The sequence below is a fragment of the Martes martes genome (assembly GCF_963455335.1).
Source record: "Martes martes genome assembly, chromosome: 8".
Taxonomy (NCBI): domain Eukaryota; kingdom Metazoa; phylum Chordata; class Mammalia; order Carnivora; family Mustelidae; genus Martes; species Martes martes.
Genome location: NC_137895.1, coordinates 97,207,508 through 97,221,761, shown reverse-complemented (window position 1 = coordinate 97,221,761; position 14,254 = coordinate 97,207,508). Strand labels below are relative to the sequence as shown.

Genomic DNA, 14,254 nt, shown 5'->3' with positions numbered 1-14,254 from the left:
AGAAGTCTAAGAATCAAAAAACCAAAGAAAAGCCATCTAAACAAAATCCCACACCAGCAAAATTGTAGCCCCATTGTTAAACGAAAAGGGAAAGACAAAAAAAAAAAAAAAAAACCACAGCACACTGTAGAAAAAATTTATTTGTCTCACACGTTAAAATATCTCAATAGTACACTTAACTATAAATTCAATCTTCTCAAAGAGTTGCAAACAAAGTTTAAAGAGAAACTTTTAATTGCTTTAGGTTTACATTTTTAATACTCTTAAATTTACTGAGGGAACAGATCAAAAACACCGGATTCAAAATGTTAAGACATAAACTTTATAATTAACGGGTCTACTATTCTGCTCCCCATGCCAGTTCTGCCTAACAGGGCAGCTCACTCCACTCCGACCTTCAGCTAAAGAATGAAGTAAAATAGGTAAACGCTCCCTCGCGCACCGATCGCTACGAGAAGCGTTAAAAAACAAACGAGGGTGGAAAAGTTATCTGTTAACATCTTACACAATTTCACTCCTTCCTCGGAGAGTCAAGAGCGAACCCAAGGCTGAGCTCTTTCTCTGCTCTAAAAAACGCGCCCGCCCGTCCGCCCCTCTCCCCGCAAAAGCTTCCTCCCTCCAGGAACACGCAGAACTAACGGTTTCCGCGGCGGCCACGCGCCGGGGCTCCGCGGGCGATCCCCGCGCCCCGGAAAACAAAGGGGATTCCCAACCATTGTCCTCCGCGGCGCTGAGCATCACCAGCACTAGCAAGGCAGTAGCTTGCGCAGTTATCTCCACAGCGGGCAATGTCACAACCCGACCAACAGCACAAACTACTACCTCAGCCAGGGCCATGGTGTCGGGGAGGCAGCGGACCAAGCCGAGGGCGAGCGAGGCGGCCGCAGCTCTCCTCCGTCCTTCCTCCGCCGCGACGTCGGGCCGGCGCCCCGGCCCTTCCCCGCCGCGCCCGAAGACCCCGCCCAGCGCCGCGCCACCCGGCCGCGGCGGGCGCGCCCCGAGAGCGCCGGCGACCGGAGGCAGAGGCGGTGCCGGGGCCGGGCGGCCTCTCCGGGGCCGGCAGCTCTGCTGAAAGAAGAGGTGCGGAGGGTCCTGGCAGAGGCAGCCGCTTCCTCCGCTGTTCCGAGGGGAGCGCGTCCCCTGGGCCACTCGAAAGCAGGAAATGGGCGGCAAAAGCGCAGCCAGACGCCGGCGCAATCAGGACGCTCCCTGAGGCAACGAGTCGCGCTCCCGCTCCCCGCCCGCCAGGAGCTCCGAACCGTCCCCGCCACGCTCCCGCCACGTCTCCGGGGTGCGCCGCCCGCGGCCCTCCCCGCCCCGAGCCCGCGGTGGGGGCTGGGCGGAGGCCGGGCTGGTCGCCCGGGCCCCCGCCGCCGCCGCGCGTCCTGCACCCGGCTCCGGGCAGGCTCTCCGTTCGGGCGAACGCCCCGGGCGCTTCCCGCAGAGGAGGACACCCGCTACGGCAACCCCGATAAGAAACCAAGTCACAGCCCGGAAGTCCCGAAGGCACCAGTTCCCCAGCACCCTTCGGGGAAATCCCGTACGCCTCTGCAGGAGGCGAGAATAAAACAAAAGCCCCGTAAAACTGAAACCGAGCCGGGCGGCGGGTCGTATGGCAGCGGCGGTAGCTCTGCGCGCGCGAGGACACACGGCCGGTCTCGCGCTTCGCTGCTCCTGTGCGTCCGGACGAACCATAGAGATCACTTAAGGAGGCTCGCGCGCTACTCCTCACCACGTGACCGCCCCCGCCAGGCCGCCCCCCGCGCCGCCATCTTACATCCGGGAGAGAGGCGGCGTCCCGTTTCCCCGCCTTGGCAAGTTTCGACGTGTCACTAGAAATCAGCCCCCAAAAGGGGGACCCCAATTCCACGTCACCGAAGTGCTGAGGCCAAGAGCTGTGCCCCCCCATGAGTTTAGCGGGGCAAACTTGAGCCCCTAGCATCCCCCAGTTTTTGCCCGCAAAGAAAATGGCGGCACTTACCGCCGTCTAAGTGGACACGTTGCACCCTGGCCGGGGTTCAAAGTTTCCGGCACCTCCTTTCCTATCCCGCAAGGACACGGCCATTTGCGCTCCACCCTGCGGGTACCAATTGTGTTGCATTTCGGAGAAAACCGGCGGGAAAGCTGCTGCGCTGCTCGCTTTAATGCGCAGGCTCCTGGGACTTGGGGTGGGGGTGGGGGTGGGGGTGGGTGTGTGTGTGTGTGTGTGTGTGTTTTAAAGGCCAAGTTTTGGAGAGGGCCTCCTACCGTGAGTCTTATTTGCTGTTGGTCCAGGCAAGTTACTTTTTACTCACAGAGCTTTCTCTAAGTTAGCAAATCATCTTAAAGATGAAGTAAGCAGAGTTTGCCCGATGTAATACAGAACGTCCAGTTTAATTGGAATTTCAGGTAAACGAAAAATTTTGTTTGTACTTAAGAATTACTTGGAATTCAAATTCAGCTGGGCGTCCTATATTTTTATCTGTTAAATCTGGTAATCCTGTTAGTCATCAATCTTCTGCAAATACAGACCACATATAGCAAAAGTAAGGAATGTTGGAATTGAAGACTTGTTGAGTCGTGGTACCGACTTCTGCACAGAGTTTGATCCTTTAATGCTGGCAACAGGTTCTAAAATACGATAACAGGGCATAAGGGACATTCGTGTATAATTTCTTTTTGAAAGAGTAAGATCCCCCCCCCCACTCCCGCCCTTAAAACCACAGTGTAATTTTGAATCAAAGATCCTCACGACCAAGAGTCTCATTGCAAAGTAAAGATGACATAACACTCCTTTCGTTTCTGTTCTCTATACTATTAGCGATGGGACACAATTTCACGAACAAGTTTTCGAATTACTACAAACCCTGCCTGACATAATTCGAAATAAATAACATTTGTGTGTAATACGCAAATTCAGAAAATAGAATATACTCAACTATCCGCTAACAGATCTCAATGTTACACTTATTGTAAGCATTTTAAAGCAACTACTAAAGGTAGCTTGCCTGGGATGTCACTGTGAAATATTTCCAATTAATAAAATTTCTGTATTTTATGTGTGCATTTCTGTATTTTTAATGTATTTTTGTGTGTATATTGAACACACTTGCAATTAAGTGCTTTACTTGACAAAAGCAGAAATTTGACTACGCATCATACTGATGCTTACCACAAAGTCTGCAGAACCTTTACTAATAGTTTCACTATGATTTGTACCACCTGTCCTGATAAACAGTGATTGGGCTGCCATGGCATCACCCTCCACTTTTCATTCAGTGCACAAGTGGACCCCATTATTCTGCATTCATAGCAAATGTCATCTGTCATAATAGCACAGATTTTCAAATTCACATTTTCAGTTGTTTGGTCTACAGTATACAGATACATTAGAGCAATAAAGTTTCCAACTAAAGGGGCGCCCGGGTGGCTCAGTGGGTTAAAGCCTCTGCCTTTGGCTCAGGTCATGATCCCAGGGTCCTGGGATCGAGCCCTGCATCGGGCTCTCTGCTCCACGGAGAGCCTGCTTCCTGCCTCCCTGCCTACTTGTGATCTCTCTCTCTCTCTGTCAAATTAAAAAAAAAAATAAAAAATAAAGTTTCCAATTAAATTTAGTCACTATACTACTTCAGCTGCACCCAATTCCTTTCCACAATTAAAGTTTTTGACAGTGCTGACACCAACATATTCCTCATCCAGACATGGCATGTTCTTATCAACAGTCTTCGCTCCAGCCATGATACACAGAATCTTATGCTTTCCCAGAGTGACTGCCCTCAGCTTATCAATCCATCATGACCACTCAGCAGGAAAATTGCAAGTTTCTACCTCCGCTTTCCCTGGTCTATATTCCTTCAACTCTCTCCTGCTTATAACTACAAGTTTATCTTCCTTAGTTTCGTAATTTACTCCCCAAAATAATCACTCCAAGCTCCTGCCATCCGAAATCTAGTCCACCTGGCTCTCAAAAGAATTTCATCAATGGGCCTCAGTCACTTATAGTCAACCTTGTTTCACACAACACACCAAAATGTACCTCATTATTTCACAGTATGCCTTGCTTACATTACTGGTTTTTACCTGAAATACCCTCTAAGATCTTTTGGTCCCAGGCAAAAATCTACCTACCCATTAAGGACCATTGAAAATCCTATCTCTACCATCAAGCCATTTCATTTTTTTAAAATTGATCTTCCTTCTGAATATTAGTAGCAAGAATGCCCTAAGCCACATAAGACTAGGCCAAGTTTCCCTACTCTGTCATTCCATAGATCTCTGTACTTGTCTTTCACAGTACTTTGCATACTCGTTAAAGATCTGTATTTCCTTCAAATCTAAATTCCATGAGGACAGAGACTAACCAAATGGCTAACAAATAATGGAAACTGCCAAGGACACGAGTATTCTGTATACAGTCTTGTGTTATTTTATGTATGTGGTTTCCTCAAGTAGCTATAAGCACCTAAGAGCTCCTAGTGACTGTGCATATAGAAAGGACAGTTATGAGCACACAGTAGTTCTTAATACACAGTGGTTGTCCAGTAAAAGGCAAAAAAGTGGTCTTGTGAGAAGGCATAGGTTTTCTGCTCACGTCTTGGATGATGTGTATCAAATGCGTATTTATGTAACATCAACGTAGGTGCCAGAGATAGTGCTTTACAACACTCCTTTTTAAATCCTAATAAACAACTCTTATGAGTTAAACACTACTATTAAATCCAATTTACAGATGAGAAAACCAGAACAGATTAATTAACTTGCCCAAGGTCACACACAGCTGGGACTTGAATTTAGGAAATCTGACCCCACACTCTGGGCTCTCCATTACTATGCTACTGCTTATAATAGAACCTCTTATAACAAACTACAAATCAGTAAGATGTTACAAACTGTCCTGAACCAAAATAAAAAAAAACACAACGCAGCTCTGGAGGTCACAACCATTAGACAAATCTTGTTTCACAGTATTTGAAGTTCTTTGTTATGTCCCAATGCCTATTCATAGAAATAACTGCCCAAAACATATTTTAGATTTATTTTAGTAAGGCTTGAATTTTAATGGAGAAAATATTTTTTTAAGATGTGAAACTAGCACTTTGTGGTGGGAAAAAAACTGTTTTTGAAGCAAGACATGCTAATGCACAGAATAACGGTGTGACTCTAGGCAAGTCACTTCAGCCTTTAAACCCTGATATCCTTCTCTGTAAACTGAGTATAATATACAAAACCTTCTTTGTAGGACTGCTGTGAGGGTTAAAAGGAATAATATAGGTAGAGCCCTGGCTGATGCATACTAGGTACTCTACAAATGATGTTTAAAAAGAGAAATTAGAAAATTTATTATAACTACACCTATTTGCTTTATAGTAAATTTTTTTAAAAGGAGGGAAGGCAAAGGAAAGAAAGGATGGGGGAGAAAAAGGAAGAAAAATATATAGTCAAATTTCTCAAGATAGCATAATAAAAATACCATGTAGGTATTTTTTAGTATACAATACATTTATTACAACAGAGGTTCTCAAAAAAGAAATTTTAAACTATTGTTTAAAATTTAAAATTTAAACTATTGTTCTTTGAGAACTAGAGGGTGGTCTGACATTGCTATAGACAGGCCATCTCACCAGGCCTCACTAAATTAAAAATAAATAGGAATGCTTATAAAACAAAATAAATTATTAAAAGGGCCTAAACTACATGAGGATTGTTTACTTACCTAGAATTATTACACAAAGTTCTAAATCTACTTTCTTTCCAAACAGCTGAGAGATACTTCATAATGTTCTTCTGATTATATATCTTTTAATTTTTATTTTACATATTAGTAGTTTCAACAAAGCTCTCAAAACACATCCCTACTATTCCATTTTATAAAAGTTTTTCCAATTTGACCATTTTTATAAACCACCCTAAACATATTTTAATCATTACTTATGAAGTCTCTAACCAGAGCCAATTATGTGGGTGTCTTTAATGTGTTGAACCTAATGGGGATGAGAAAGCAAATACAAAGTATATTAAAGAAGAAAATGAATCATTGATCAGATCTGAAAGTAAATTGCCAAAGTAGCTATGATTTTTAAGCTACACTGAGAAACCTAGTAGTGCTGGAACATAATTAAAAACCTAGAATCGTGCTGAGTGGTAACTGTAAAACAAATTAAAATTCTATGTAATCACAGCTACAACTATGCAGTTTTTGTGAAAAATCTATCCTAGGCCACAAAGAAAACCTGGATTTGAGGCCAAGAGACTTTCATGATTATAATATATAACTGATACATCTCAACAACATAAAAATTGTAAGAAGAAAGTGTAACAACAGCGGTATTACTTTCAAGAACTGTGTTGGGAGCTAAAAAAGAATCTCACAAAATTAGATAAATATATCCAGTCTGACATAAACACCATATGGTAACTGCCTAAGAGACAGGAGTTGTACGTTATGTGTTAAAATTATGACACAGAGGTAGTAAAAGCTGGAAAGCAAATGCAATTTGCACAGTTGGGTCTGAAGCCTAATATTCTATTTTATTTTTCTAGATAAAAAGAATAAGATTGCAATGTTATAGCTTTGGAATTTTTCTCCCATCTAGTAAAACTTCATAGAAAGAAGGAGTTGTTATTATATTGCAACAGTTTCTCAAATAATGGCAGTTTGGCAGATCTTCCCTGGTTGCATTCCTCATTGAATGTTAGTTTAAAATAAAATTTAATGTAACTACATTTGCAGCAACTGAAAATGGCCTCAGAATTCAAAGGTAAAAAAACCATTTTTTTTCTTACCTGAGGGGGGCTAGATTCAAGCCTATAGTGTAATTAGGAACGTTTCAACTGACCTCTGTGTCACTGTAAGCACTAAGCACAGGGATACCAAATACACTCTAGAAAGACTTGGAGATGAGTACTGTAATATTGTAGCTCTTCTCCGAAGAATATTGTTTTGCAACAGAAAATTAGAAACAGCTGAAATATATGGGCAATATGCTGCCTCAAATCCTTCTGAAAGTAGGCAGTATAAATACGTATTATTTAGATAACATAAAGCTAATAGTTCAAAGCATTTGCCTCTAAAAACAAAGAACCCCCCCCCTCCAAAAAAGACAAAATAATATTTAAAACCTCATTTAAATAGATTTTAAAAACTCTCGGAAAAGTGGTAGAAATCTCTATCCATATAACAGAAAAGACATGATTGTTTCAAGTTTGCTGAATTCATTGTATTTATAGCAATCCCAGTTGTGAGCATCCTTGCTGCTGAATCCTGTGGTTTCAGAAAGACAGCAGAAGCTACAGTCATTACCTGAACTTGTTCAGCTATTTTGAAATGGCAGGGGGACTTCACCTTGGCAAAAAAGCAACAGTGGTCAAAGCAGAAGGTACAGAATCTCATTTAATAAAAAGGCAGGTGGCAGTGGTCCTACCACTAATAGCTCTGCTTCTTTTGAACAGAAGTGTAGTTGAAATTAAAGGAAGAGCTAGAACAGAAGAGGCAGAAAATAAAAGAGGAATGGAAAGGAGAAAAATCTAGGAGAAAGTATAAAAAAAGAAGATGATAACATAAAACAGAATTTTGTTAAAAGGAGGGAAGGTGAAGGAAAAAAAGAATGCAGGAGAAAGAGGGAGAAAAATACACAAAGTTCTCAAGATAGAATAATAAATTTACCAAAAACTTGAACAGTTAACCTAACAATGTCTTTAGAAAATCATATCTAAATTCAAACTATGTGCTATTTTTCTCCAGAGTTATTAACACATTAATTATCATCTGTTTTAAGGATTAAATAATAGGTACTTTGAAAAGTTCACATGCCTAAAGTTATGATTTATTGGTTAGTTGTTTTTTTTTTTTTTAAGATTTTATTTATTTATTTGACAGAGAGAGACCACAAATAGGCAGAGAGTCAGGCAGAGATAGAGGGGGAAGCAGGCTCCCTGCTGAGCAGAGAGCCTGATGCGGGGCTCGATCCCAGGACCCTGAGATCATGACCCGAGCCGAAGGCAGTGGCCTAATTCACTGAGCCACCCAGGCGCCCCTAGTTTTTTATTTTTAAGTAAACTCTATGCCAACATGGGGCTCAAGCTCAGGACCCCAAGATCAAGAGTCGCATGCTTTACTGACTGAGCCACTAGGTACCCCTTACATATGCCTAATTAAAGGAGAGAGAGAGCCTCTTCTCCTCATTGCCTCACAGTCAAGATTTCTAAGTGTTTATATTCACAAGAGGACTCACTGTGAGCTCCTTTAAAGGGAACCAACGCTGGGGCACCTGGGTGACTTAGTCGGTTCAGCAGCTGACTCTTGATTTCAGCTCAGGTTGTGGTCTCAAGGTCGTGGGATCAAGCCCCACGGTGTGCTCCCCTCTCAGTGCAGAGTCTACTTGAGATTCTCTCTCTCCCTCTGCCCCCACTCATGCATGCTCTCTCTCCCTCTAAATGGACAAATAAAAATCTTTAAAGAGATGGGGTGCCTGGGTGGCTCAGTGGGTTAAAGCCTCTGCCTTCGGCTCAGGTCATGATCCCAGGGTCCTGGGATGGAGTCCCGAATCTGGCTCTCTGCTCAGCAGGGAGCCTGCTTCCCTTCATCTCTCTCTTTCTCTTTCTCTCTCTGCCTGCCTCTCTGCCTGCTTGTGTTCTCTGTCAAACAAATAAAACCTTAAAAAAAAAAAAATCTTTAAAGAGAGCCAACACTGCTAGCATGTTCCAAAGTGCTAGATTGTAAGAAATTAGTATTTACCTAACTTCTCTGAAATAGTTTTTACATAAATCAAGATACAAAGACATTATACCTTTTTTCCCAATCTATAAAAACTTTTCAAATTGAAAGCACTACTCTACTTGCCAGATAAAAAAACTGAATTCAAGTGATTTTGAAGTATTAAAAATTATTTTCCCATAATACAAAAGTCAGTAACACCACATGTGGTATGAACTCCTGTTATCGTCAATAGTAATTAAAAAAAAAAAATCCACTCTAGCATACACCCAAGCAACACTAAGCACAATAAAATGTGGTGGTTTATAGAAGAACAGCATATCTGCCATAATGCCAAACCTAATCTGTAGAAATCTAAATGACCTATTAGGATGCTGGCAATGCTTTCTTGAGACTATTTTTGTTCACACTATGACAGTTTTCGATTAAAAAAAAAAACAAAACACAAAACAGTAATTCACAATATTCTTGGCCTGGACATTACTTCTGTGCCTTTTAATCCTCCAATATTAAATTTTACAGCAATTACAGATCGGTGGGTTTCTGAAGGTATTCTGCCAGACTACCACAGACTCCACCTATAGTGGTCTCTTGAGGATTTGGCTGCCCATCTGAATTGTTCTACATTTGGGAAGAATGTATTATATTGGATCACTATATAATAACTAAACTGTTCTTTAGCAACACAAGTGTAATAATGACAACCTCATTAATACTTTTCTACCCTATGCTATTTCACTCTTTCTTTTTTTTTTTAAGTAATCTCTACACCCAACATATGACTTGAACTCACAATCCCAGGATTCAGAGTTGAATGCTCTACTGACTGAGCCAGCCAGGTACCCCACACCCTCGGTTTCTTAACTGACCCTTTGGCTTTATGGTTACCTGGGACTAGTGGTACCAAACTGTGACAATGAGCAAAATACTCTATGGTTATAGTGAGAAAAGAAAACCTAGTCATTACTGGCTTTTTATGGAATTAATTCAAATGAGTATTATTCTTCCGAATAAAATATATGTGTAAATTGTTCATTTCTTCCTTCTGGTGCTAAATATAATAAGGAATATAACAAGAATTGAATTAACACTCAAGTGGGAGGGAAACAGGCAATAAACGACATAGCTGGAGCACCCACCTAGCTCAGTCTGATAAGCATCTCTTGATTTCCACTCGGGTCATGATCTCAGGGTCATGAGACTGAGCAAGCCCAGTGTAGAGGCTGCTTAAGATTCTCTCTCTACCTCTCTCTCTGCCCCTTATCATCCCTCCTCACATGCTCTCTCTCTAAAAAAATAAAAACACTTAAAAAAAAAAAACATAGCTGCTAATATCATAAAACTAAAAATGAAAGCTAGTGAAAAGTAGTTTTCTCTAAACCAGACTTTTATGCATTTTCTTTTTCTTTTGGCCCCTAAGGCTCCTAATAAATAAATGTTACTCACAAAAATACACAGTAAAAGTAACAAAACTTTAACACTAGTTATAAAGAAATACTAAATGAGACACTACAAAATCAGCTTTTTTTTTTTTCTTTTTGGCAGTGGTAGCATTATAGGAAAATAAAAAGTAAGCTATTCAAGTTGAAAATTAGTTTCTTTTATAATGGAAAAAAGTCAGAAAAGAATTGTAATCCAATGTTGGAACATACCTGTTGTCTGGTAATCTATGTTGTAAGATAGGCACTGTCAGTGACAAAAAATTATCATGTGAGGCTTAAAACTCATTATATTTATAGTATGCATTACAGAGGACATTATTACTAATGGTTCAAGGACTAATCACAGTCTCAGTTGTGCTGTAATCTTCGCCTTGGGAACTTCTTTTTTATGATCTCTTAGCATCTAGTAATCTTACACAGCTCAGTTCTCCTAGTCACTAGAGAAACCACTTCATACTAACAAAACAAGGGCTCTGCGTTAACCACCCCAGGGATCGGGATATTTTAGAAAATGCAGCCTAAGAGTAATGTTTGACTCAAGGGAATGAATTGCTGGTAGCTGACTCCTGGGGGTGGCAGGAGATATTCTGAGAGGAAAAACCTGTCAGATTATATCACCAAGGGGGCAGCTCACTTTGCTTGTCACTAAGACTGGCACTGATTACCATATTATATGGTATTAACACATTTATGCTTTGGTCTGTAGGGAATGGTCCTGGTATTGAAAGCTAATAGGATATTAGCTAAAGCTACTCAATTTATATAAATGTATGCTATAAACCTCTGACTCATTTTTAACTTTCACTGGAGAATAATTTTTATGAGTACAACTGGTCTATTATTTCTCAAGAATAAACATTTTCACTTCATGTAAATTCATGGTAGTATTTTTAACATGTTACTTAACTGGTGTACTACCTTTGTTATTCTATTTCGGCAGTCTATCAGTGATAAACAGAGTTTTCTAATCCTCAATTTAACATATCCAAATGTAGGAAATAAACTAAATACACAGCTTGAATGTATTTTTTTTTTTTACAACTTTAAGGAAAATGCTGGAGATAGACTCTAGGAAATGCCATAATTTACCTTAATTCTAGGTGAAATTATAAAATAGAAATTCATTACTTCTGGTAAATAAAAATAATATCCCCTCCAAAAAAGACCTTACCATGTTTATAGATAATAGTGCAAATTAAATAATTACACAATTACAATAGCCTCAAAATTGTTTCTTATCTATTACTCAATTCTAGTATCTTCTCCTAGTTTTATATTTATTTGACGGGCTGAAATGTATAAATTCTATTAAAATCTAAGGCCTTCTAGCACATTAACACAATACTGAAACCATTTTGATTTCTTAACCATTGTTTTAAACATCTTTGCATCTTTACATGTTTAAGAAAATTTAACTAAGAAAAATATGATAATATCATAATCCATTAAATAAAAAATACATGATCTAGGTTAGTTTTTTAAGAAACAATTATGTTAATGTACTCAAGAGCATTTTTCTTCTTCACTAAGAGAGGAAAGTGAAACAAAATTAGCAATTTACTCCATGACAGAAAGTTTACTGTACTTCTAAATGATTCACTATCTCCAAAAATACACTTCTCATTGTTTTAGAATACACACACATTTTATATTTATGAGTTAGCATAGCTATTTTTCTTCTTGAGAAGACATTACAAAATGAAACACTGAAATGAACGAAACTTCACAGGCAAAATTTAGGAAATCTGGAATCATCTTGCCTGGGTCATAATTCAAAGACAATGATAAATGCTTAGTCAGTGGGAAAAAAAAGATCAGTAGAAATATAATATGAAAAGTCTTTAAAATTCAGATACCAAATATAAAAACAGACAGACTTATGTGAAAGCTGGGAAGGTATTTAAAGAAATGAGGTATGATGGAGCCAGAGCGCTATAATATATCCCAATGTATTAATTACCTATACTTCAAAGTTGCAAAATCAGCAAATCATAAACTATTTGCTGCTGTGTTCACATGACCTTTCTGGTCAGATGTTTAATAGTCACTAGTAAATACATTTAAAATAAGCACTGAGATAACTGCATGATCATATGGTGAGCATATCTGCTGCTTAAGAAGGCAAATTATAAGTAAAAATGTAAGCAAACAATTTTGTATTAATAATAAATACTAGCTTCAAGCATTTAACACTATCAATATTTTAAAAATTTAAATAATAAATGCAACTATTTTATACAGAACTGTACCATTTATTATACACACAAGTTTATCAGTTCCCTTTGTTTACAAAGGCTGGTTATAGATAATGTGGAATGTTACAGTACCATCTTGCATAAAATTTTAGTACACTTTTGTACTTGAAAAAAGGTGCAAAAACACCGGCCTAATAAATCTGACTGAATGAAATAGGTTTTCTTTCATTTTAAAAAGTACATCACATACACCACAAACTGTACATAAGCTCACTTTTAAATCACCAATTGAAGATAAAGTAGCAGGCGTGTTGTAGTTACATTAACACTCTCTCCATCAGTTTAACTTACTAAAGGCTTCCACTGCTACTCATTCAGGAGGCTTTGTTGACATGTAAGCTTGTAATATGAATTACTGCACTCAGGTAAGTACAATTTAAAGGAGCCAACAACAGCTGCCAAGAATTATTTGTAGTAAGAAATGTCCTTCTCATAGAAGACTCACTGAGGATCAGATATTCTTGAGATATCTATCTTTCTTCTTTAAAATTATTGTAGCTGGTCAAGATTCTCCATTTTGAACTTTGGATGCTGGTGGGTGCATGAAATCCTTAAAAGGAACGAGGGCCTCTTTAAGCGCAGAGCAGACTTCTGCAGATGAGCAGGTGATGCATTCTACTAAAGTTGGGTATAAAGCAATCACTTGTGCCCAGGTATTTCCATCAACTGTAATCAAAAAGTATAAAATCTCAAAAACGTGTGGGTTTAAATAGTAGAGATTATGCAATTAACATAAACAATCCTTTAATTACAAGGCAAAGAAAAAAATCCCCACATACGGAGATTCCACAAACTTGTACCATTTTTTTTTTTTAAATCTTTGGGAGATTTCCTGCACTATTTAATAAGATATGAAGGAAAAACATATGGTCAGTGTGCAGAGTCATCAATACCAAGAAATTTGATAACGTCCATTTTAAATGAGACTTCAATTTGTGAAGGCCCTGGAAGCTGACAAAATAACCTGGAATTCAAACTTTAATCATTTTCAGTATAAGTGCCAGATAATGTAGTATGTATTTCAAGAACAATGAGAAAACAACTCCATTTCTTTTGTAGTTGTATGCTAAAAATATAAACATTTATATGATTTTCCCAGTAACATCCTTGATATTCATTTTAGTTTCAAGTGACCACACAGATCCATTCTTGTCTTGTACTGCTCCCTAATCTTTAATGTGTATCACCACATTTAAACTTTAGTGGGGATGGTCATGTCTGTGTTCTTCACCACTATCACCAACAACCAGTATAGGTGAATGCTATTTGGCTATTTATATCCTAATTAATTTATAATTTCCTCATACTCTGAGATCACATATTACATTCCTATTTTCTTGGAAGTACTATGCATATTGCTGAGAATACAATATGGAATAAAACCAGCTGACAGATTTCGTTAGATAGTATATGTATACGACACTTCATGGAGTAAGTCTCAAATCTAGGAGGCAGTACAGTATAAAAGAAAGAATACTATGTTATACATGAGGAACTTTAATTCTGTTTTTCACTCCAATTTCTCTTTATCTCAACTTCTGCTGGAGAATAAAGGAATGAGTTTCTCAAACTAGTGTCCTTCAAGATACTTCTTACAAAAAAAATAATGTTCAGGTAAGTTTGACACACGTTATATATATTATCTTCCTTTTTGGGGAGTCATAATTCACATGAATTTATTAAAAACCTGCAGTAAAAGAAGAGGTTTAACTTTATTCAGGGCTTCCAAAACTAATTTGGTTATGGAACTTTTTTATATTCAGTATCTACTGACACCACTCATCATCATTCATCATTAACAATCATTGCTCAGTACTAATCTTGGGAAATGCTGACCTGTTCATGTAATCCCTACTTCACCCACA

General features: G+C 39.0%; 1 protein-coding gene across 5 annotated transcripts in view; it reads right to left on the bottom strand.

Annotated features, from left to right (window-relative positions):
* Positions 1-11,171: 11,171 nt before the first annotated feature.
* MON2 (MON2 homolog, regulator of endosome-to-Golgi trafficking) overlaps positions 11,172-14,254 on the bottom strand; it is a 117,775-nt gene continuing 114,692 nt past the window's right edge. For all 5 annotated transcript variants that reach the window (XM_080810990.1, XM_080810991.1, XM_080810992.1 and 2 more), the window contains one exon: positions 11,172-13,055. In XM_080810990.1, coding sequence (XP_080667116.1) covers positions 12,892-13,055 — 164 coding nt within the window. In that variant the 3' untranslated portion in view covers positions 11,172-12,891. The remainder of the gene's footprint in view (positions 13,056-14,254) is intronic.